The sequence below is a fragment of the Aricia agestis genome, chromosome 5, assembly GCF_905147365.1.
Source record: "Aricia agestis chromosome 5, ilAriAges1.1, whole genome shotgun sequence".
NCBI classification, from domain to species: domain Eukaryota; kingdom Metazoa; phylum Arthropoda; class Insecta; order Lepidoptera; family Lycaenidae; genus Aricia; species Aricia agestis.
In genome coordinates, this window is record NC_056410.1 from 16,178,902 (window position 1) to 16,205,007 (window position 26,106).

Here is a 26,106-nt window from a genome sequence, read left to right on the forward strand (position 1 = left end):
GCAACTGGAAGTAATATTATATTTTAAGATATTTATATTATGTATAGATGAATAAATCACGTTAAAACATCGTAATAAAAAGAAAATCGAAAATTGAATTCCGTTCGAAAATCAAAACGTAAATCGTAACGTCAAATAGAAGTCGTTATCCTATAAAAACAATTCGTCAAGAGCGAGCGGCACTTTAGTTCAAAGGAAAAAAATGTCGGTCAAACGAGCAACGAGTTAGGCCGTAACAAAAATCCAACAAAGGGATGATTAACGATTCCCCACCCCTCATTCGGGGGATATTGAATCTGTTAGACTGCGTGAAAACGAAAGTTTTCTTTTCCTTGTACGTTGCACCTCGATCCTATTATTATTGCAATAAAGTCCAAAAATGGCAAAATGAATTTGTGATCTGTACAATGTACTTATATTATCTATAGATAGATACATCGAATTTTCTCTTTTGTTGCTTCTGATATAGAAGTGTTGGATTTTTGTTTTCTAAATGCATACGATTATTACGATCCTTACGTCTTAATCGAAAAACAAAATGTTGTAAATTTCGTTACCCTAAAAATTTTTATTTGCCTGGTGTTTGCACATTCTCCATACCTATCCAAACGTGTTTACCCGTTTAATTTCGCTACTGAAGGACAGATACAAACGCAAATGCACTTATAATAGTAGTATGGTCAAAAATGCACACAGAAAGACAAAAAAAACTAATTAGGTCCTATTAGATACTCCTAAATGAACAGCAAGATATTAAAAAGGGTTTTTTATTATTACTACTGTTGATCCTGTCTACACAGGACGTTTACGATAGTCATTAAAGGTACTTACTGAAAAAAGCGTTTTAACTAGCTAGTTATTTACAGACAAAATCCAAATCCGATATTTGTAGAAAATGGACAATTTAATGAGGTTATATCTTAACCTGAATCTAAGATAGACGTGATCAGTGACAGCACAATCTAAAGCTTGTTAGTTCGAGTCCGGAACATTCGTAGATAACTTTGAATTACATTACTTCCCGGTCCCGGTATACGACAAACTTACAGTTTGTCGTATTTTTGTTATAAATAAACTAATGAAGTGAACATTTTTTAGGCGCGTTGAGACTTGAGAGCAAAAAGGTCATGAAAAAAGGCTGAAATCCATAATAAATGCGAAAGTCTGTGTATCTGTCTGTTACCTCTTCACACTAAAACCGCTGAACCGATTTTGATGAAATTTTGTATATATACAGATTTGAGTCCCGGGAAAGAACAGGATAGTTTTGTATCCCAGTAAAATGCACGGTCCTTGCGCCATAAATGGCGTCGTCTAATAGTAGACTCTAAGTTAAAGACGAATTATACAAATTACAATAAAATGAATAGTTTCTGTGCATTTGCTTAAAAAGTCTTCGTTTGAGGTTGAACTCAATAAATAGAAGCAGGATTAGTATGGCATTTAATTCGATTTAGTCAGAACTAAATGTGCTGGGTTAGATTGGCAATTTACCGCGACAGCTTAGCAATCAAGGGCCATTAAAAAGTCTCTTTTAAATGTTTGTTTTATGGAATGCTATGAAATGTTCTTTAGAATTAAATGTTTACGTCGTTTCACGTTTGTAATAAAAATGCACCTTGTGTTTAATATTATCTATCTTATCTTATATATAAAAATGGATTTTCAAATGTGTTAGTCGCGCTAAAACTCGAAAACGGCTGAACGGATTGGGTTGATTTTAGTCTTAAAATATTCGTAGAAGTCCAGGGAAGGTTTTAAAGTGACACGAAGTTCACCGGGACAGTTAGTGTAATAATAAAGGGGGTATCATGATGATTGAAGTGAGGAAAATTTGGACGTTTAAAGTGGCAATGTGTGTATTTCCCCCTCTCTAATATTTCCAAAGCAAGAGATTGATAATAATAAAAAAATATATTATGATGTAGATTGTAGGTACATTACCATGAAAACTACCAATAATAAAATTATTATATGAACGCTATTTTGTTTGAAGTGTTTTTAATGCATCTCCATATGCAACTAATATTATTTGCGTAAGTCATCTCTCTGCTGCTTGTAAAGTTGCAATTTTTTACCTATAAAGTTGTATTAAATTTCGCGCAGGTGTTGTTACACCTGGTCAGCATGTGCTCAAGTAATTGTTTTAAAGTTATTTTTATGCACGAGTTAATAAGGAAAATGAATTCATCATCGTCAACTCGAGCTAGCAGCGTTGTGGAGGCAATGGTTGGTGAATGCAATGAAAAGTTATGGAATCTTATGAAGTAAGAACCGTGTAAATGAGGAAAGACAATATGTGAGTTTATGTAGTATGAAATTATTATGTAATTTTTTTATTATTATTAACAGCCTATTAACTGGTGTTCAATATTTAAATATTTTTAAGACTACTTTAAATAGTTTTTTTTTTAATCCAGAATAAATATGAGTCAAACATATCACTCGAAACCAGTTTAACTGTTCGTGAATCGTGCTCGATTAATCAGTCACTCATATCTTTGCATTTACTGAACTCATTATAATAAGTAAGGTGAACGAACTTCCACATAAGCATGGAAAAATAAAATCCTTTTTAAAACGATACCAGGAGGAACTCTTATCACGAATGATAAAAAGCTCTCGAAAGGCTTAAAACTTGTTTAGATATGAACTAGCTACTTTTATAAAGAAATATATTCCCAACTTTAGTCATTTATTTTATCTTAGCTCGCCGTATGCGGGCGTGGAAAAGGCTACCCCGTATTATACAAGTTTGTACACACAACCTTAATACCGGCAAATACCTCGCGATAAACTTGTTAATCAGTCAGCCACGCCATAGCCCGGCCAGTTAATGGTATAATTAAAAATCCCCTAGGCCTAGAGGGGAAGTTTTCGGAGCCGCGGGATACGCCTTTATAGTGATACTTGTAAGTCCACCGGTTTATGACACTACAAATAATCCCGAACTTCATAATTATAAATTATTACTGAGCTATGAAGTGTTTGGAGAGAATTATTGCGGTGAACGGGACCTATCGTGCCAATTTAAAACACATTTTGATTCGGGGTTTTTAAAAGTAGGAAAGAAAACACGTTTAAAATTGCCTAATAGTAAAGTTACTAACCCTCGGTTGGTCGCGCTTTTAAAATAACGCCGTTGGTCACCTGGGGTCTTTGAAAGCCCGAAAATTAAATGACATAAAAATGACATAAATTTTTATATTTCTTTACCTTTTTATCTATATTATTATTATTTAATTCAGTAATAATCGGATTCAATCAAAAAATTATTAATATTTTGAAGATTATTAACTTAAACACACAATTTAAAAATACAAGTCAAAAAATTTCAGCTGGAGACCGTAAGGTCGGAAAATTGAAAAAAAAATGAAAATTATTTAAAAATTGTAGTAAAACATTAAGATAACTGAAATAACATTTAAATTCCTATAACTTAACCTGCAATTTAAAAAGCTAAGTCCAAATAACATATAAACTATTGAATAATAAAAAATTGACAAATTTTCAGCATCAAAACCTACTATATTTTATATATTTTCCTGTTCTAACACTTAAGACGTATGGTAAATATGCCAATAATTACTTTCTCATCATTACCAAAAAATAATAATCGTCATTTCGGTCTAGGTAGCAAAATATGCATTTTTGGAAAAGTGCGTCTAACGCTTCCTCTAAGTGACATAGAACTATAAGAACCAACACACGATGATTTTTATTGATTTATTAATAAAATACAATGAAAATCACGAAAGAAATCCATTTCGGTGTGAAAACTGTATGGAAATATCAAATCAAATATGGTGACGCGGTTGGTCACCTGGGGTCTTTAAAGACCCCAGCGTGAATAAACGCATCTGTAACACACAACACATGCACGTGAGCTCAGACGAGTGGCGATTATATTGAAATATAATTCCTTTTAGGAAGCTTCCTAAAGAGAGGAGTTGCTACGATTAATTTATACGTGAGAGAGCCATGCTTCGGCACGAATGGGCCGGCTCGACCGGAGAAATACCACGTTCTCACAGAAAACCGGCGTGAAACAGCGCTTGCGCTGTGTTTCGCCGAGTGAGTGAGTTTACCGGAGGCCCAATCCCCTACCCTCCCCTATTCCCTTCCCTTCCCATCCCTACCCTCCCCTTATTGCCCTATTCCCTCTTAAAAGGCCGGCAACGCACCTGCAGCTCTTCTGATGCTGCGAGTGTACATGGGCGACGGAAGTTGCTTTCCATCAGGTGACCCGTTTGCTCGTTTGCCCTCTTATTTAAAATAAAAGTTTTTTCGCGTTTTTGCAAACTCCGGGCTTTTAAAGACCCCACGCGACCAACCGAGGGCTAATAGCCAAGTGTAATGCTAAGTACTCAGACTCACATACGGTTTTGCTCGATAGTTTTACTCGAAATCGAGCAAAAACCACCGTGTGGACCGCAAAACTCACAGCTCGAAGGCTCGCATCGAGCCAGGTGCCTTACTCCCGAAACTGATATCGATTTCGATTTGCGATTTCAATGGTTTTTTGACACTTAAGCCATCTAAAATATGTCTAAGAAATGACAAAAAACCGTTGAAATCGAAAATCGAAATCGATATCAGTTTCGGGAGTAAGGCACCAGTTTGAAGGCTCGAATCGAGCCGGCTTGACAAATTTTTTGACACTAGTTTTTATTATTCGTAGCTAATTTCCTTCTCGCGAACTGGAGTAAAACTATCGAGCAATGCTGAATGTGTGGACGAAAGCCCGAGCCGTGGTTTTTACTATACGTTATTGCTCGATCGAGCAAAACCGTATGTGAGTACTTACACTAAGACGTTATAATATAATTGCCCATGTGTCTTCACTGTAAGCAACACTTAGATATTCGAAAGGACAATAAGTGGGCAAGTGGACCCAAAGTTAGAAGCTCGTCGACAATTTATTGATTTTCTTTGGCTCCCGAGTTGGGAATACCCAAGACGCTACTACGATGTAGATACGAAGTAATATTTTGGTGGTTCTAAATTCGAATGTTACAGAGGATCAATGAAAACAATAGGTACAGACTACAAAGTTATGACGTTTAAACAAAGTCGCTTTTTTCCCTCATGTCCTATTTGTTCCCTTTATTCTTTAAAACTGCGCAACGGATTTTGATTATTCTTTCAGTGTTAGATAGCCCATTTATCGAGGAAGGCTATAGGCTATATTTTATCACGCTAAGATTAATAGGAGCAAAGAAATAGAGGAAAATGTGAAAAAAACGGGGAAAATTATTTGAAAGGGCTAACTTGAACGTGCTAATCTCAGGAACTACTGGTCCGATTTGAAAAATTATTTCAGTGTCAGATAGTCCATTTATTGAGGAAGGCTCTAGGCTATATTTTATCACGCTAAGACTAATAGAAGAAAAAAACGGGGGAAATTATTTGAAAGGGCTTATCTCGCGAACTACTGAAGCAATTTTTATGTTATTTGGCACAGATTAGAAGTAGACCACGGGAAGGATCATAGGTTATCGATTTTAATCACTTTTTCAGTGGCTATATATTTTATACCCAATGCGAAGCCGGGGCGGGTCGCTAGTAATGGTAATAAAATAGCTTTTAGAGCTGAGTATTATTTGTTGTAGAGCTGTGGACGTAATGCCGGTACTTCTCCTGCAACTAGCAGGTAGAGCCCACAAAGCGGGGACTAATGAGTTTTGTTCTCCAACAGTTACTGTATTAAAGGACATACCGTCTGGACTCTGTAGCTGGCTTTAATCACATTTCGGTAAGTAAAAATTTTGAAAGCAATGTAATGTTATTGTCTCCTTACGGTATCGTTATGATCTATTTATTAAATGCTCGAGCTGATTTTTAGTGTTCCGTACCCAAAAATGACCCTAACGTCTATTTATAATTTATTAATTGCTCGAGCTGATTTTTAGGGTTCCGTACCGAAAGGGGAAAACGGGACCCTATTATTGAGACTTCGTTGTTTGTCCTTTCTGTCCGTCTGTCTGTCTGTCTCCAGGCTCTATCTCAAGAACCGCTATAGCTAGACCTCTGAAATTTTCACAGATTGTGTATATATTATGTTGCCGCTATAACAACAAACTATAAAAACAAAATAAAATTAATATTTAGGGGGGGATCCCATACAACAAACGTGATTTATTTTATTCCCTTTTTTGCTCTATATCGATAATGGCAACAGACAGGCACTTGAAAATTCCACGAACCTTAATAATAATAATATGTGTACCTACTATCACAATTAATAATAAAATAAAATTAAAATTTAGGGGGGGGGGGGGCAACCAATATCCATACAAAACAAAAATTTTGGCTCTAGTATATCGGTATAGTCGTGCGCGAGTTCGACTCGCACTCACATTTTTTCATCTATTTCAGAATTTTACGGATGTAGTAGCAGTACCTACCTTATTTTCAATAGCGTTTTGCACTTCGTCACATATTAATTTAAAAACTAAAATTAGCCAAATCGGTAGGTCGGTTCTCGAGTTACAAGTTACAACGAGACTAGCAATATTTATAATCCATTTACAAGCATAGTTTTTAGAGCGGGACATCAGCACGGCGGTCGAGTCAAGAAATTCCGTAACGAAAAAAACCTAATATCCCCCACTCCGATCAGGACAGCGTTGCCGGGCATCGTCACGTCGTTTCAGTTCAGCAGACTTCGGCATGGTGTTTGTGTGCGTGCAACTAGACGTATGCTAATTATAATTGCATAAGTTGCTAAAATGCTAGGCAATAGATTTTTATTTATAAGTACTAGCTATTTGACCGAGCTTTGCTCGGTATTCGATAAAACACGAATAAAATGTCATGATTCCTGGCTAGATCGATTTATCGCCCCCGAAACCCCCTATGTACTAAATATCTTGAAAATCGTTGGAGCCGATTCCGAGATTCCAATTATATACAAGAATTTCTTGTTTAAAGATATAAGATAAGATAGATAACGGTATTTTCACAATGCCTGGATAATCATTTTGATGATTGGGGTCAACGGAGTTCTCGGGTTAGTAATTTTCCAGTAGAATCATGTTCGCAAACAATTAAGAAAGCCGACAGATCGGTCCCCAGGCGATGCTGGGCGGAATGTTGATTAAACCCTTACCCGATTACACTTAAGGTGGTGGTCACTCCGACCAGAATTCACCGGATCACGATTACACTTGAGGTCGCAGTCCTTTATCGGGTATTGTCTTGAGGTTTCCTTAACCTTGAGGTTATAGATAAGTGGTACTCAAATATGAGCCTAAGGTTTTAAGGAATTTTTGGCTGTGTGTGTTTTACTCACGGAGCTTAGTATTAGCTCCGTGGTTTTACTCAATAGCATATTTTTTATCTATATTTAAAATAAGGGATTTCTGCTATAAATGGCATCATACCTATCGTAACTTTATAAAAGATCTTGTACAATAATAATTTATTTGTCTGCATCACTCACAGGTGAGGAAACGCATAAAGTTAGTTGACTGTTGTTTATACTTTATTTTTTATTACACTCCTATAATAATAACTACTACCTATTTGACCAAGCTTTGCTCGGTATTCGATAAAACACGAATAAAATGACATTTTCTAAAAATGATTCCTAGCTAGATCGATTTATCGTCCCCGAAACCCCTATATACTAAATTTCATGAAAATCGTTGGAGCCGATTCCGAGATTCCAATCATATATATATACAAGAATTGCTCGTTTAAAGATATAAGATTAGTATGTGCAAGTATAGATATGCGAGAAACACGTAGAATTTTGGAGACAATAATATCTTAACGTAATATTATGATACAGTACAGTATAGAAATATAAGTATATACAGTACAGCGATAAAAATATAGTGGCAGCATGTTGGAGTATAGTGACAAAGCCAAAAACCTAGGAGTAATTTTTGACTGTCACTTTTCCTGGTCACTACATATTAACGAAGTAAGCAAGAAACTTCACCACTCATTGCATGCGCTGAAGAGGCTGCAAAATTTTCTTCCCATCCCTGCAAAAGTGCTTTTGGCACAATCTTTACTTCTTCCTCTTTTAGATTACGCTGACGTATGTTATTTAGATGTAACTGAAGAGCTTCTCAGCAAACTTGAACGGCTACAAAACTCGTGCATTCGATTTAAATATAGATTGCGCAAATTCGACCATATATCCGAGTTTCGTAGCAAGTTGCAATGGCTTCCTATTCGTCTGTGGAGAGATATGCATGTTTTAATACTACTATTTAAAATACTCAAACTCTCATCTTGTCCCTCGTATCTATTTGAGCGCTTCCCTTATACAGCTCCAAGTGAAAGACCTGCTCGCTCATGCCATCATAGGAAGGTATTAGACACTCCGTGGTACAACACAACTTTTTATGAAAACTCATTTACAGTTAGAGCTGCCCAGTTGTGGAATGCTCTGCCTGAAGACATTCAGCAGAGCCCAACAGTGGGCACCTTCAAAACAAGATTGAAGAGTCACTTTATGTTAACTTTGAACATCTAATTGTATTATTATTAGTATATGTAGGTTTTTTTATTAATGTTATATCTATATTATATATTATAGTATATTATTATATTTTATTATTAGTAAGTATGTTTTTCTATTAGTATGTATTAATATAATATTTTAGTGAACATTTAATGTATGTAAGTATAATGTACTTTAATATAATATTTAATGTCAATAATTATTATTCTCTTTATGTTAGTCATCCTTTCATCTTGTATACTTATTAGATTTTAGTGCATGTTTAGTTTTATTAAGTTTTCATTATTCTTTTGTGTACTATCTACAAATGCTCTATTTTTCACAATGTCTTGTAGGTCTGCTGGCAGAGATCTCTTCTAGAGATAAGCACACCTATGTACTCTATTAATGTTTGGTATATTTTAAGGTAGTTTTAGAAAATTGTACATAAAATAAATAAAATAAATAAATAAAATAAAATTGTTAATACATAGGTGGTCATACAAATATTTGAAGTCACACAGAAGTTTGTATCAGCAATTACTTGATCAAATAATAACACATTACAACAATACATCTCGAAATCTCTATGTAAACTATTAGGTACTAAGCAAACATTTAAAACTAAACAAGCTTTGTTGGTCACTGGAAATTACTGAAGAAATTGACCAATATACTATGTATAATTGACAAAGAGGTAGCTAATGAAGACCCAGATGTGTTAGGAATGACAAAACAACAAGAAACACGTCTCTAAAATCCAGGTAAAGGGATGATTCATATTTTAAAAACTCACCATCGTGAGAATAGGAAAAAGAGGTGTCGAAATTGTTAATATGAAATCGAGACACAATGTTCATGTTATTCAAATAAACTACCACCCTTAGGGCCTGTTTCACCACTTCCCGATAAGTGATGGATAGGCTGGCCACCACTTAACTTGACAGATAGAGTTTGGAGAATATGTCAAAAAAGTTGTGGATAGCCTATCCGGCACTTTATCAGGAAGTGGTAAAACAGGCTCTTATTCTTTCAATAATTGAGAATACCTAAATTAAGCTCGCTCTGAACGTCAAATTCAAAATATAACATTACCTTCATAACTGAGACTTAAAAAATCATGTATTACACAAGTGGAGAGCAATTTCGTATAAAAAGCGATAAAATATTAACTCAAAACGCAGAAATTCCGCCCACGTACGTCGTTTAAAGCGTTAAAAACCCGGCGTCTTGTTTAAAACTGCATAGTTAGCCACTTTCCTAAAAGCATCTGCTATTTTCATTTCACCATGCTTACACGGAGCGCAAAATAAAAAGACGAAATCTACCCTGTTTAATTTAGCGGGGGTCGTGGACAAAAACCTACGCTGTGTTAAGCCTTTTTGTTGACCGAAACGTAACGGAATGCATTGTCCCTGTTATTTTGTTCCCGACTGTACGAGATTATATTTTATCCTCTGACTCACCGGGTTTATTAGCGATTTTATGGCATGTCATGGGTTAGATCGCACATAAAATTAGCCAATAAAATGTTGCTTAAGTTTCACCTAATTCCATCGGCTTTCTTGTAGTATAATTTTGGTGCAGCTTGTTTTCAGCAACTTTTAATTACAAGATCTATTTGATTTTTATGTCACTGTTTACTATAAGATTTTTAATTTAAATAAACACATTTGAAAAACATCGAAATAATACTTGACAACTCAGCTTCAAAGATCTCCGAAACCTTTTATTTCCCAGTAATTTGTGTACGGACATCAATTCGAGCACAATCGCCTTAATCGTGGTTCGTTGGCGGACGACCTAATTGTAATTATAACGGTCCAATTTAATTTTATAAATTCAATAACCAACAAAACTTCCCAATCAAGATTCTTCCAATTTCGCTTTAATCAAATTCAAAGGAAATTGAAGAAAGTTTCATTTTGATAGCCGGCGGAACGAACATCGGAGTCGGACAAATTAAGACCTAAGTGCTTATTTTTAAACATAATTGGTGTAAAGAATATTTTATTTTCATATCGTTTTAATATTCTAATTATTTTAAATATTAATTTTAATAATTCAATTACCATTAACGTTTTTGAAAGTGACTTAAGCTAAGGTACTAATTGTAAGTTGTAATACTCCTACTTCCTTAAATTCAGTAGGTACTTGTAATAATTTAGTACTGAATGCGATAAGTTGTAGTGCTAATTATTTAAATTACACCGTCTTAAATTGTTACACCAAGTGTTGGAAGTATTTACATAAAAAACATATAAAGGATGCATCAACTAATTGAGGAGCGCCTAAAAAAAGTGGGAAACAAATTGGAATCGAGGCAACACATTACTGTAAGTAATAAATTAGTGGATCAAGTATATACCCCGGCACCCGCTGTGAGGCCGCCGGGAAGCGCCTGTAGTCACACAAAAACTACTCACAACCTACCATTAACCATTAACTTTTATCACTGATCAAGAAACTAAAAACTTAAACAGTGATAAAGTCAAAAATGCTTAGCATGTATCGACTTATTTCAATTGAACTTACATTGATAAAGACGTTAACGGTCGTACCATAAAAGATTTAAACGTCTATTGAACAGTTGTTTTGAAACCATTATGTACTGAATTTTGTTTTAATCAACTGTTCAACAGGTGTTTAAATCTTTTGTAGTAAAACCGTAAATCTTTAATATAACATAATATCGACATAGTTAAAAGTAATATCGCTTCATCTTTTTGACGTGTATTAAATTAATTTCTTGAAATTTCAATTAAAATCGTACAGTCCAACGGTTCCTTATACTTTTATAAATGCATTAAAATCATCCTCTTCTGATTACTGCGTTGCAGCCAACCTCAGTTTTATGGAATTCGAGGGCAATTTAAAACAGGTAGGGTACGAAGACTGTGACCGGAAAGCTATCATTATTTATCGATTGGGCCTTCATTATTTTTTACAGTGGCCTGGACCAATTCAGTTAATATGAATATAATATGCGCTTTACGCTTATTACGAGACGAAATGTGAGCTCGCTTAAATGCTAAATTGGAGCGGGGCAGGATTAATCGCCTGCTAACCGTATTCCCCGGCGTGACGTAAACGTTAAAATGCTAAAAATTCGTGACTTTTCGGACGGGTCGTCGCGTAGAAATCTGTTTTTTGTTTAAACAATGCTGTTTTAGTCGCATATTTGTTTACGGCTTTAATAGACTTTTTGTGCGAAATGCTATAACAATTGAATTTGACTTCGGTGTAGGTAACTACTGCAAAATTGGTATTTAAAGTGCATTGTCTTTTTATAAGACGTAGCCGCAAACTTATTTTACAAATACATAACGGTTAAAACGTTTATGGTAGCAGTGAAAGAAAGATAATAGCTCCCACACCGGTTTCGGTGACGGTGGCCGGTTTCATTGAAACCAGGCCATCTACGCAGGAGTAATTTTACAGTGCCGAAGTGTGTGCGCAGTACACAAGAGCACTCTCTATTCCTTTACTCTAATAACCCAGTGGGACGGAAGACCGACACGACCGGCGAGAGATCAGGCGCAGGACCGACTTCTTACATGCCCGACGCATGGATCATCTTACTTGTCAGACAATCAGATTAGCCTGCATTGTCCTAACTAAGCTTGGAAATAACATGTTTCCAACGCGGGAATCGAACCCACAACCTCCGAGTCAAGAGCCGCGCTCTATACCACTAGACGACGGAGGCGTTAGGGAGTGAAAGAAAGAGATATTATGTAAATAAGTATTGTAAATTGAATAATAATAATGTAGTTAAAATATTTGTGAGTAAAATGAGACACCTTAGCATCTCTTATATCCCGTAATACTTGCACTTGGGCGTAAGAACTACTTGAGGTTTTCATGCAAACTTGAGCAAAATCTTCACCTTCTACTTAAGTGTTACGTCGACTTTAAGCTAAAGTAACGCAGAAAGGGTTTGTTTCAATTTAAAAAAGGCCTTTATTTAAAAAAATGCTGGTGTAAAAATTTGAAATGGCATTTATTCTTTACAACTTTTTTAAATAGACAGGCTTGAATTAAGCTGTGCCGATTAAGGGTGGGTTGTACCAGAGGCGTGGTTAAAGTTAAAGTTATGGTCAAAGTTGTGGTTATAGTTAAGGCTAACTTAAACTTTAATCTTAACTTTGACCCCAGAATTTGACAGATGACAGCTGGTCAGACAAGGCTTTAAATGAACGTGCGAAGCGCTGCTGGTAAAGGAGAACTGTCAAAAATGGCGTTTTTGTATGATGATTCCTTTTTTCGCCACGTGCATTTAAAGCCTTGTCGAGCTCAAGGTTATGGTTAAATATGGCGTCCATTTTTTATTTTAACCAAAGATTTGACATTTTGCATTGTAGTTAAAGTTAAATGTAAGTTGGTGCAACCCACCCTAAGAGGCATATAATTTTTATTTTTCCTAGCTGTCTCATATTCAAAATAATAAAAGGCGTGTTTTATGATGATAAGCTAAAGCCACGGCTAAGGCACACATTTCTTTGTCTTCACAGGAAACGTTTTTGTTAACCTCCAAGTAGCTTCGAATTCCACTAGTCTAATCAATGTAGATTACGTAAAATACAATGGACGAGTTTCACACGATTTTGCTGATAGCTAGTTTTTTGTAATTGTGTTCACATCAGTCTGTGAACAAAAATTTGAATTATCAAGTGAGAATTTTTTGTTAATTTTGTCTTTTTATTACCGACTTGTTTTTTAGAAAAAAAGCGGAGGGAAAGAATATAATATAATTTTTACCTACATTCCCGTCAACTGCTGTCGTCAAACCGTTCGTAATTAGCCCACAATTTGCACCATCAATTAAACCAACAAATCTAGCAAACTTTGAATGTTTGGACTACGAGCTAACACGGAGTGTGAACGCTGAAAATGAAAAATTTTCAGCGTTTATTAATTTCGTTATTGTTGCCAATTTGCAACGGCCCCTGTGCTGGCAAAATAAAAAGTTTTCGGGTATTTAAAAATTTTTCGCGTGTTTGATCAAAGTGAATACGGACCGGTATATATATTATCTAATGTTTCAACTTTCATTTCACCCCACTTTATACTTACATATTATTATGTTTTTTTTAAATTACAATATTATGAGGCGTTTATGGGCCCTTATGCTTTTTCTGTCTCTTGAGTGCAATTTTGTTCGATCAAGGTTGCATCTGTTTAGAAGATAATATCTATATTTTTTTCACCTTTTTATTAATTTTTTTGCATACTTAAGTCTTTTTTAGTTTATATATACAGTATAAGTACACATTAATATTGATTTCTTCATTTGATATTATAAACTCTAAAACGAAACTTACAAATCCCGAAAGACCTCCAGAATTTGCTCAAGAATAGTAGCATACAATCACATTTTAAATCAGTTTTAAAAAACAATGTATTTTTCCAATATCAAAGGCGTTTGTTGTTTAATTAACAAAACACCGGATAGCTGCCGGTCGCCACCTAGGAAGCCAAAACAAAGGCCCCCACAGTTTATTTTAAGGCCCACTTTCTCGGAAGACCCTTGTGTGTTTGATTGAGAACTCTTATAAATAAATCTTCGGAGTCACGGGACTCGCTAGTAAATTCCACATGAATAAAACATGAAGGCCACAAATTTTGGGACGACTTTAAGGTTCAAAGCATAACCTAACCAAAGTGTCTGATTTTAGTAATATCATTAATTATATAAATAAAAATGAAATTCAAATTTTGTGAGTCTCGCTAAAACTGGAGAAGGCTAACGGCCGTTCCCAATATTTGATCTATCTCTGGTTTTGCCCTACTAGAGATAGGAATAGCTCACAATTGACATAAAATATATGTCTCTAATGTCTAATGTGAGTTATTCCTATCTCTAGTAGGGCAAAACCAGAGATAGATCAAATATTGGGAACGGCCTTAAGCCGATTTGGCCAATTTTAGTCTTGAAATATTTGTGGAAGTCCAGGGAAAGTTTGTTTTAGGAGAAAAGTGATACACAGTTTACCGGATCATATTTTAGTTTAATACCTAGATCGTGGGAATCGCAGACACAGTAGATTTTCAATTGTTATACGACGACCGCTTGGGGATTGATGGGTTAAAAATATAATAGTTAATGTGTGGTTAATGTTTAATAGCATAACATAATCGTATCGCTCTTGCAGAGTTTCTTATGCATGATTTATGTAAGTTAAACAGGATCTTTGAATTCCGAAGTTTTTCAGAAACTATAAATTATTCAGCGTTTTAATATTATTAACGATTCATGTATTCCTACCTTTGTTGTGCAGTAATAGTGGCATCTATTTTAATTTAATGTGAGTTTATTGTCTGGTTTTTATTATTAAAAAAAAAGTGATAACATTTGGCCCTTCCATCATTAAGTAAACATATTAACATTATCAGTACACATTAAAACCAGTAAGCATATTATTTTGTTGACCACATATTATTCCAAGCCGATCGGTTTGTACTATGAGAAAAGTTAATAATAATACATAAGTAGATAGATGACCTACGCAATTTAGTCGCGTTTTATCTAATCCAGCTGTCAGATCACGACTAACATGTTATTGAACTAAATCGATAAAATGAAGTAGATTCGTCAACTGCATATGAATAAATTTCTTCGACGGTACATGGGCAATGAGCGTCAATGAAGAGAACAAGAAATAAAATCCCAAGAGAAAGTTGACCGCATCCTGGAAGATAAGTGAAGGTAATAATAATCATAACTGTCAAAGTAAACAATTTACTTGTCGGTAGGCGACGCAGGGTTACCTACACCTAGACTATATTTTTTAGTGATAAGAGGTGATAAGTAACAAAATATTGAAATTTAAATTTTTGAATTATTGACTGCTATTATGACAACTTGTTTGTTGTCAATATCCCCAAAAGAGAAATTATAATAAAATCGTACTGATACGGGCTTCGACATTTGATTTATAAGTATAATAATGACAAATGTGCTTAAATATAAATGTAGCAAATTTTTGCTATGTGATGTTATCAATATCAACGTGGCAATTATTTATTAAACCAACTACCAGGCAGATAAACAAACTCTTTATAAAATTAATAGTAATCGAGTGGCAACCCTAGGGTTTGTTGTTATAAACTCTTGTTTCTCAGTAAGCGTATACATACACATCAAAGACGATTGAGAATCCGAAGGTGCTTCCTACGAAGAGACCTCATAAAAATAACAAACGGATTAATAAGTACACATTGCAACCTACGCAGAACATTAGATACTATTTACTAATTTCTTAACAACCACACTTAAAAAAATTTAAACGCCAAAAACACAATATGACAATTATTAATATCTTACTTATTTTAGACGAGATAATGTTGTCGAGAAGCGGAGAAAAATAACTTGTGTATAGGTAGTCGATATAAAGTAATAATTGGTATGCTTAGATATATAATAACACGTGGGAGAGCCATGCTTCGGGACGAATGGGCCGGCTCGACCGGAGAAATACCACGCTCTCTCAGAAAACCGGCGTGAAACAGCGCTTGCGCTGTGTTTCGCCGAGTGAGTGAGTTTACCGGAGGCCCAATCCCCTACCCTATTCCCTTCCCTACCCTCCCCTATTCCCTTCCCTTCCCATCCCTACCCTCCCCTATTACCCTATTCCCTCTTAAAAGGTCGGCAACGCACCTGCCCCTCTTCTGATGCTGCGAATGTCCATGGGCGACGGAAGTTGCTTTCCATCAGGTTACCCGTTTGCTCGTTTGCCCCCTTATTTCATAAAAAAAAATATAATACACAAAACTTAATATTCTATCGGTATAACTCAAACCCGCGACTACGATCTGAACCACAGCTGAGCTAGTATAAATATTGTTTATTTAATGTTTAGTTAAGCAATACAAATAACAGATTAGGAGAAACAATGACCGTTAAGTACCTTGAAATCTACATTTTGTCGACAATTACGCTCAAATAGAATTCCATGGACATGTTTTGATTGTCTTTTACTTAGAATTGCAAGTGTCGGTTCCCATTTGTGCCTGAAACGCTGATTGCACTATTAAAATTAGGGTTTTGTTCCCAATTTAGCAAAATTACCTTCTCCAATGTTCACTAATTATTACTATTACAGTAGCCATTAGCCGTTTTATTGTAGTCATGTTTATTGTCATAGTTACTCGAAAATGTTTTCTTAAGTAATAACAATTCGGACTTTGGTTCATAATAACAGTTCGGACTTTGATGTAATTACTTACATATTTTTATTTTTATTATGTTATTATATTTATTTAGAAAAAAAGCTATATCATTTTTATTGGTGTTTGATTTTTGCCTTCTTAAATTAATGGGCCCTTTGTCAGCGTTAGTCAAAGCACGGCACTAAAAGATTTTTTTGGGCCAGTAGTTCCTAAGATTGGCGACTTTAACCAAACAAACAAAGAAACAAAGTATTTAGTATTGTATTATCATAATATTAATACGCGAACGAAAAACTTTGTAACCCTTTTTACGAAAAATGGAAAAACTGAAATGGGAAAAAAATGGGTATATGCATGAAATGAAAAATTTTGCACAGTTATAGTTTTTTTTTTTTTATGAAATAAGGGGGCAAACGAGCAAACGGGTCACCTGATGGAAAGCAACTTCCGTCGCCCATGGACACTCGCAGCATCAGAAGAGCTGCAAGTGCGTTGCCGGCCTTTTAAGAGGGAATAGGGTAATAGAGGAGGGTAGGGAAGGGAAGGGAAGGGAATAGTTAAGGGTAGGGAAGGGAATAGGGTAGGGGTTAGGGGATTGGGCCTCCGGTAAATTCACTCACTCGGCGAAACACAGCGCAAGCGCTGTTTCACGCCGGTTTTCTGTGAGAACGTGGTATTTATCCGGTCTAGCCGGCCCATTCGTGCCGAAGCATGGCTCTCCCACGTATATGATGAAGGAGTGCATCGAACTAATATTATTTTGAAATTATGCTTTTATCATACATTTTTTTAACAAATAAAATATTACACACACTACAACACACACACATGAGAAATGACAGATTTTTGAGTGACAAGCCTATACATACGAATTATACTCTTTTATTTATGGTTGAAGTCTGTTGACAACAAGTTGACAAATTGAAAATGGATTATAGTTTTTTATTGAATCTAAGATACTATTAGACAATGCTTCCACGGCCAGTCTGAGATCAGCTAAGTCCCAGAGACAAGAGTTGAAAAAAAAAAGTTTCAATATTTTTTACAAAATACATATAGGTAGTAGTCCTAATATCCTTGAAACTAAGGTCGAATTTCGACCATTGGGCGATCTCTAGTTAGTATAATTTATCAGAATTTTATTAATAATAGTACAAATCAGTGACAGTTTTCGTAGTTATTTGATACTAATCTTCCGGAGAGGCCGCATACTACAGTTTGCTGACTTAAGACCTGTCTGTATAGCTCGAACAAACAGACAAACATTCGGCGCAAACTCCCGCACCTGCCAAACTTCCAATTCAAACAATGTTGTTACAACCTTCGGGAATCTCATCCAATATTTAAATTCGCTAGTTGCCAATGATGTTGAACTTGGGGAAATATTATTAGTTATTACGAACTTCGATACAGGATATTTGTGTTTCAAAGTTTAGTTTCTAACAAAAGAAACTAAATGAATGGCTACACTATTGTAATGAATTTTATTAGAGGATTATAGTACTTAGACAAACCGTAAGCATAATTTATACAATATACATAATTTCGAGAAAAGGTAGGTTCGCTTGGCTCATCTTGGCGGGGGGCACTCCCGTGCCCCCAGATATTAGTCTTTGAAAGATATTGTACTTTTTATTCAAAGGAAAGGCACAAACACAACTCGTTAATATTAAAAACAAAGTACGACCTCTAGAAAAAAACATTCAATGCATAGTTTCCTACACTCATAATATAAATTGCGAGTCTCACATAAAACACGAAACAGCATTCGAACGGCAAAGAGCACCGCACTGCGTGACTTCGCACACATACATAAACAACAAAGCGATAAAACAGGTAGAAAAACCCGACCCGGCTAATATTAGACCTCGTAGACAGGAGTCGAACTAATCTATAACCGACTGTTAAAACAGAAACATAAATGGAACGTTCATTGAAATTCACAAAACGTTACATAAAAGCTCGCATACAAAAATATGTATTGCGAATTTCGTTGTAATTTTACAGCTACCAGTGTATTGCTAAATGGATTTTATTAAATTAATGAAATCCATTTAGTTATTCTGAATTACTTAAAATATAACTATTGAGTATATATCGATACTTAAATTGGTGCAGAATATTAAAGCGATTTATTTCTTGACTATCATTAAGGACTTCAAAGTTTCGTTATTATGAAGTAACAATTGTGTGATAGATACAGACAGATAAATGCTAATTACATTAAACAAATCTGGGTAATTTGCATGCATGGGTATCGTAATGATAGAAATTCATAGCAATTATCTTGTCATGTTCGCGTGTTGAACAAAAAGCAGATACAAAAGTAGCTCACGAATTGTACCAACGTGACCAGCCTCTTGTCTGATTCAATTGGATGCTAAACATCACCTGACCTTTGAGTAGTTTATCTTATTTGCATAAGGCTCCTATCCTATCAATTCTAAGTGGTTTTTACTTAGAAATTGTCTATTCAATGGTGAATTAATTTTCATACTGTTAAGTGTTTAAAGTTTTTTCAATAGACGCGCTGTTCTTTTTATTACTTTTCCGATTACTTTCCTCCTGTCCTGTTTTATATTGGCACGGTGAAGCAATAACTATTACATACTCATGTTTTATATCAGCAACGTAATACAATAGTATTCTAGAAAATACGACAACATGGTGAGGATGCTGATGAGGATCAAATAAAAGGAATTTTAAATATGACTTTAATTCAAATTAAATAAATAATAGTGTAAGCACAAAACTTGATGGATGTATGAGTTAAAGCTTTTAATTTTGTAAAAAGTGAGTCAACAGAATTATTATTTCATTTGATACAAACGTAAGCTCTTCTGATATTATCTCATATTGTTTTGTTCCAATGTTTATTTATTTAGTGATATTATTATCATTCTTTTGTTGATTCTATTTGCACCGTCGCGTAATCCATACTAATATTATAAACGCGAAAGTGTGTCTGTCTGTCTGTCTATTACCTCTTCACGCTTATACCGCTCAACCGATTTTGCTTGCGATTGCTGAAATTTGGTATGGAGATACTTTGAGTCCCGGGGGAGGACATGGGATACTTTTTATCCCGAAAAAATGTACGGTTCTGCCGCGATAAACGAATTTTGGCGCAACTGAGTTGCGGGCGTCATCTAGTTTGTTATAAGAACCAAAATTAACCCTATCATAATATGATAGTACAATATTTTAGTAATCTGTGGTAGTAGTTAGTACTTACTAAATGAGTAAAGAAGGAAATTATTTGTATTAATGATAGCTTAAATATTTTGAAAGAGTTATCTAGATATCTAATAGTATTAAATTAAATATGCAAAGGAGATTTGTCTTATTTTTTTATACATCTTGTTTATTTGTTTAGGAGAATTAATGATAACCAGAATGTAAATTTTATCGCAGCTGATAAAATTTAATTACTAGCAGATGTTTTGGATAAGATAGATAGTACGGGAGACCTAGAACATTTTTTTAATTACTATCAAGCTAATTTTTTGTGAGTAGCTTCGTTTTGATAAGACGAACAACATTTTTATCTGCGAAAAATCTCGAAAGTCTACCACTTTTAATTAGTCTACCACATTAATTTTGTAATTATGTAAATGACGGTGCAAGCAAATTTTTATGAGTAGCTTCATTTTGATAAGATGAACAACATTTTTATTTGCGAAAAATCTCGAAAGTGGTAGCTAACAGAGATAGAAAGGATTTCATACTTTGAATTGATAGTCCTAAAATATGAACTGTTTTATTTGTAGGATAATGTTACTCTTAAATTATATAACAATGACCAATCAATATATCTAATCAACAAAACTTGGTTGACTACTGAACCCTAAAACAACAATATTTATATAATTTAAGAGTAACATTGTCCTACAAATAAAACAGTCCATATTTTAGGACCATCAATTCAAAGTATGTAATCCTTTCTATCTCTGTTAGCTACCACTTTCGAGATTTTTCGCAAATAAAAATGTTGTTCATCTTATCAAAATGAAGCTACTCATAAAAATTTGCTTGCACCGTCATTTACATAATTACAAAATTAATGTCCATGTAAAAAGAAATTAGATTGAAACACGATCGGAATGGGTTAATGTCAATATACGTAATCCGAAACATCCGACCCAAACCCCTCTAATAGAGAATTAGCAACCTAAAGGAAGTGATACATCATAATGGGGTACCGATCCAAGTACAAAGCGATGTAACGGCCCGAAAACATGTTTTTTCGCACACATTATCGGGTCACAATTTCCTAACAATTCATTGATCTATTACAAGTGGGAAATAGGAGATAATGAAGGGTAACCCAAAACGTACCCTTAATATATAATCAAATACTGCTATACATAATATTTTCGATCATGACATGATTAGATGTTTCTTCAAACATGCCTTACATTTTAATGATGTTATCTTAAAAGATCTGGCCATAATTACTTCTCGGAGAGCAAATTGAGAAATGGGGTCCGCTTCAATATTCTGCCTTCTAAATTAAGCGCACAATCCAATTCAGTATTCCAATATTATGATTTCAGTAGCGTCTTCAAATTATACAAATTAGGTAGATCCGATATCAATTTTGTATGGTTTATAGCTGTGATGTACCGATTTCAATTTGTCGGAGCTTTTACGCTCGATTGTGCCCAAAAAGCTGCATTTAATAAAAATTATTGCACTGAGCGGATGCTGCGCACAATGGACGTCAACACGAAATAAATATTGGTCTAATAGTCGGAACTGCGATATTGATACCGCCGATGAAATTTGTGAGTGCTATTGTGTACAATTCCGCCAGTAATCGCTTCACGTATGATCTACTGGAAAAAAATAAAGCTATTGATTTACGGAACTGTGGCCAGGTAGATATCGAAGCCGCTTGATTAATACCTCGATGTTTATAGTGTTTCATAATTGTTTTATTTCCCTGAATTGAATATGGATTTACTTACGAGTTTTGTTTGCGTTTTGTCACCGGTTCCGTGCTTCCATCAATTGTCACATACGAGTATGTACAAAACTTTTATATTATGTATATGAATACGTAGATTTCTCCAAACATTTAACTTTTGTTTCAAGTTTACGGCATTTTTTAACTTTTGATACCTACGGTTCAAGTTTAACATTGCTATTTCAAATAAAGTTGGGGTTTCACTATCCTAAGTTTGCTTAAACTTAAGTCTTGATGGAAGGTAGTGCAGAATAAAACTTCTAAAGGAATTGCAGATTAAGATTTCTCCCGAGCTTAAACTGTACCTGGCTTTCGTTCTCAAACTTTGCAGCCACTTAAAGATGCAGTTCATCAAAAATCTACCATCAACAGACTGTACAACTCATTTATTTTTTATTACAAATTCTTAATACTTAATTCATTTTATCTCTGATATAAAAATATTCCCTATTTTAATGTATGCCTGATGGTCATGATTAGGTTACTTAGGTATAGAAGATTTAAATACAAACGGATTTTAGAATGTAAAACTTGTGATTATACCCTTGTGAGTTACCCTATTTAAAACATAATATATTTCTTTATTATGTTTTAAACAGGGTAACTCTTAAACCGATAAAAAGCCGCGAAAATCCGATAATTTTCTTTATAACAGATATGAAAATATAATGAGAAACTGATTATTATAATTGAAAGGAATCCCGTGCAGTCTGCAGATCATTAAATAAATCTGCATCTTAATAACGCGATGATAAAATGAATCATAATAAAAATAATAATTGACACCTTAATGAAAAAACGGATACAACGTCAAAAAATGATCTGGGGAATATAAGTGAGGTCACTGAAAACATACGTTTTTGGACACTATGAAATGTGAAAATATAAGGTGTATAGAGGAGTAATGTTTAGGTTAAATTCTAATATGCATGATGATTGATGATGGACAAAGATCAAATTCAGCTTTGTACCAATTACCTAATTAGGCAGAGAGGCACTTTGAATTTGAGATATCAAGAGAAACCTGACAGGCTGACACCCATTGACCATTTCAAGGAGACCGCTATTTAATCATACATATTTGATCTGAATCTTTTTGCATGAAGCGACGCGCAAGTCGTAACGTACATGTTTTGTAGTTATATAAAAACATTTTGGAAGGCAGATACATAAGAAAGGTTTTTTTTTTTAATCCTCGTTTGCACTTTTCTATTTTTAATGTAAAGATTCTTCTACACTGATAGTGGCTAGTTTTTGTGTTAGATTGATCAAATAGGAATTATAATTGTTCCAACATACAAATATGTGAAAATTATCATGAAGCTTGCTCTTCAACGAGTGATTCTCACGTGTAATTAGTAATATCATGATGATGCTCCTTTTAGTTGTTTTCTGTACAAGTTCTTCCTGTGATTATGATTGTTATATGTTTACATTATAATGATTGTCTATATTTTTTCTTCTTGTCATAGTAGATGTGAAGAAAAATTTTAGTAAATATACATAAGTTACAAAATCACTGAGTCATTTCAACTTTGTCACTATTTATCAGAACATGATAAGATATCTGATAGTAAACGTTCGGAGATTGCTAAGATTATAAATGGTGGATCAAGTTTAATGTTATTAGGGTAAAACTCTTCATTATAAACCTCTTTTATAATTGAAATCAAAGTTATAATTAAGTATTATAAATATCGGTAGAAATATTTACTTAGTCAATATTTATATTGTGTAAAATTTAATTTAAAGACTTAATATATCTTAAGATTTATTATTATTTACGGGTGCATTTTAATGTTGTACTTTCCTTCTTGCTGTTGTTATTAAAAATACAGTAACTGTCAAAATTAACACAAGCTTCGCAATTTATCGTAAAACCCCATTCGAAGCCGGGAGGCACGCGATTATAATCTTCTCACGACAGGAAAGGCGGGCAAAACTTCTCATCTCCAGGGAAATCACGCACGCAACAAACTTTATAGCAACACGTCCGAGAAATCCGCCTGGAGCGGCCAAGGAACCACATACAGACTCGTTCGAAAGAATCAAGGCGCGGGCAGTGCCTCTACGCGATGCCTCGGATCAGCGTCGTAAATTTTTATGTGATCGCACTCTGCACATTCCTCTGTGAATTTCGCACACACAAATCACGAGTTTCGCAAGAAGCACTGCCACATTTACGAGTAAACACTGACCGTTGTCGAGTAGGGCTGGAGACTGAGACGGATGCCATCCTGTGCTAGGCGTTCCCGTAGCAACCTCTTCAACTGTATCCGTGGAATCTTCACCAGCTCGGCCTTCCCCTCCTCGTACTCGTCGGCATATTTCGCCGGTTCGACTGTCGCAGTCGCCTGCTCCTTCCGCACTTCCTCCTCGCACCGACAGGAAGCGGCGGCCGCTTCCTCCAACGTGAAGTACACGGCCGCTGCACCCTCCTCTCTCAGCGATCGCACGGAGTGCAGCAGCCTCTGACGGTGTGCGGGGTTCAAGACGCCGATAGCGTCCAAGTCGGGCTCTCCGACCTGTTTACATATTTCTAAGTCATCGTAGCCGTTGTCTATGAAGCTCTCCGAATATTGGGCCAGGTGGAGCGAACGCAACCACTCGACGACGATGTTGCCGTTCGTGGACGAGGCCATATCGCGTCAAAACGAGCTGCTCATCACAAGGCGTCCTCGCGGCGCGGCGGTCGGCGAGAAACTGGCGGCCACGCTCCCCTGCGCCCCCGCGCCCCGTAACAAGCTGCGGTCGCCGCCCCTACGGCTACGTGCTTTTGCTTTTTGACATTTTGTAGCATAATCGTTCCATTTCAAAGAGGTGCGCAATGCTAGTCACGTGATAGATGCTTTGACAACGGAGCATCAACTTTAAAAGTCACCTCTAAAAGTTTGGTCCGATAATATTATTTTGTTTATCTTTTTGAGCTAATGTTGTGATGTCCCTAAGAAGTAAGAAGTCACCTTACAATAATTGACCTTTCATTGAATTGTAAAGAAGACCTTTAAAGGATACGTTAAAAAAATAATTAAAAAAATAAAAAGATTATTTTCTTATCATGGAATTGGAACTCGAACCTCCGTAATTTAGTAACACAAACCGAAGGAGTTTATTATTTTTATTAACCTTATCGCTCAGAAACGTTGCTCAAGATGAGTCCGTCCATCAATCTGCGATGACTAAACATAATTTGCCTCGTGCTACTTTCCCAGCTCCCTTCTAAAGTTTTGCCATTAAGCTTAGACTCACCGGACTACATCATCATTAATGAAAGCACCAGAACTTCGTATACATGCCGAGATAACGACTAAATTGCTTTGACATAAACACCGACAAGACTAGCGCAAACCACCGAATAGCTGCTGGGTGTTTGTGTTGGAAACGTAACATTTGAGAACTTCTGATTATCATCCAGTCAGGATCAGTTCACATTGCAACAAGACAAGGCGATTTACTTACTTAGTTAATTTTTGAAAGAGTCATTCCGAATTCAGAATTGGAATAGGCTGCCCAACATCGCCTGTCAAATATTCATTGAATGTGTATCTTCTTGTTGCAGTAAATAAAGTTCAGCACACATTATATGCAATGCAAGAAAAAAAATACAAAGAGCGCAAACTGGCGGTCTTACCGTCATAATAATATTATTTAAAAACCAATTTTCGCTTTCTAACTTTGCTATCGAAATCATCGAATGCAAGGCGCCTAAGTACCCGGGGATGCTCATAAAAGTCGATGTCTTAACGCTGGGTTGCACCAACTTACTTTAACTATAACTTTAACTACAATGCAAAATGTCAAAACTTTGGTTAAAGTCAAAAATGGACGCCATATTTAACCATAATCATAGAGCTTGACAAGACTTACCGGAGGGCCGGAGGTAAGGAAGGGAAGGGAAGGGTAGGGAACCCTTCCCTTCCTTACCTCCCCTACCCTGTAATCCTATTCCCTTTTAAAATGCCGGCAACGCACCTGCAGCTCTTCTGATGTTGCGTGTGTCTATGGCCGACGGAAGTTGCTTTCCAACAGGTAACCCGTTTGCTCGTTTGCTACCTTATTTCACAAAAAAGTCTTTAAATGCACGTGGCGAAAAAAGGAACTAAATCTGTCATCATACAAAAACGCAATTTTTGACAGCAGCGCCCCCGCCCACGTTCATTTAAAACCTTGTCGGACTAGCTGTCATCTGTCAAATTCTGTGGTCAAAGTTAAGGTTAAAGTTAAAGTTAGCCTTAACTATAACCATAACTTTGACCATAACTTTAACTTTAACCACGCCTATGGTGCAACCCACCGTTAGTGTCTAAACACTCTAAACACACTATGCTGAAGTTCCGCGGCGGAATTTCCGCATGATTCCGCCTGCAATGTATTTTAAATTACCGATGACACACTATTCCGTCGCGTTCCGTCCGTAATATATTGTATGCGTTTAACGACGTTTGTGACGCAATCCACCGCGGAACTTCGGCCTAGTGTGTTTAGACACTAAAATGTCAAAGCGTAG

General features: G+C 35.5%; 1 protein-coding gene across 5 annotated transcripts in view; it reads right to left on the reverse strand.

Moving 5' to 3' along the window:
• Positions 1-24,302, reverse strand: part of LOC121726947 — a 133,733-nt gene extending 109,431 nt beyond the window's left edge. For all 5 annotated transcript variants that reach the window (XM_042114597.1, XM_042114599.1, XM_042114598.1 and 2 more), the window contains exon 1: positions 23,798-24,302. In XM_042114597.1, coding sequence (XP_041970531.1) covers positions 23,798-24,241 — 444 coding nt within the window. In that variant the 5' untranslated portion in view covers positions 24,242-24,302. The remainder of the gene's footprint in view (positions 1-23,797) is intronic.
• Positions 24,303-26,106: the final 1,804 nt, after the last annotated feature.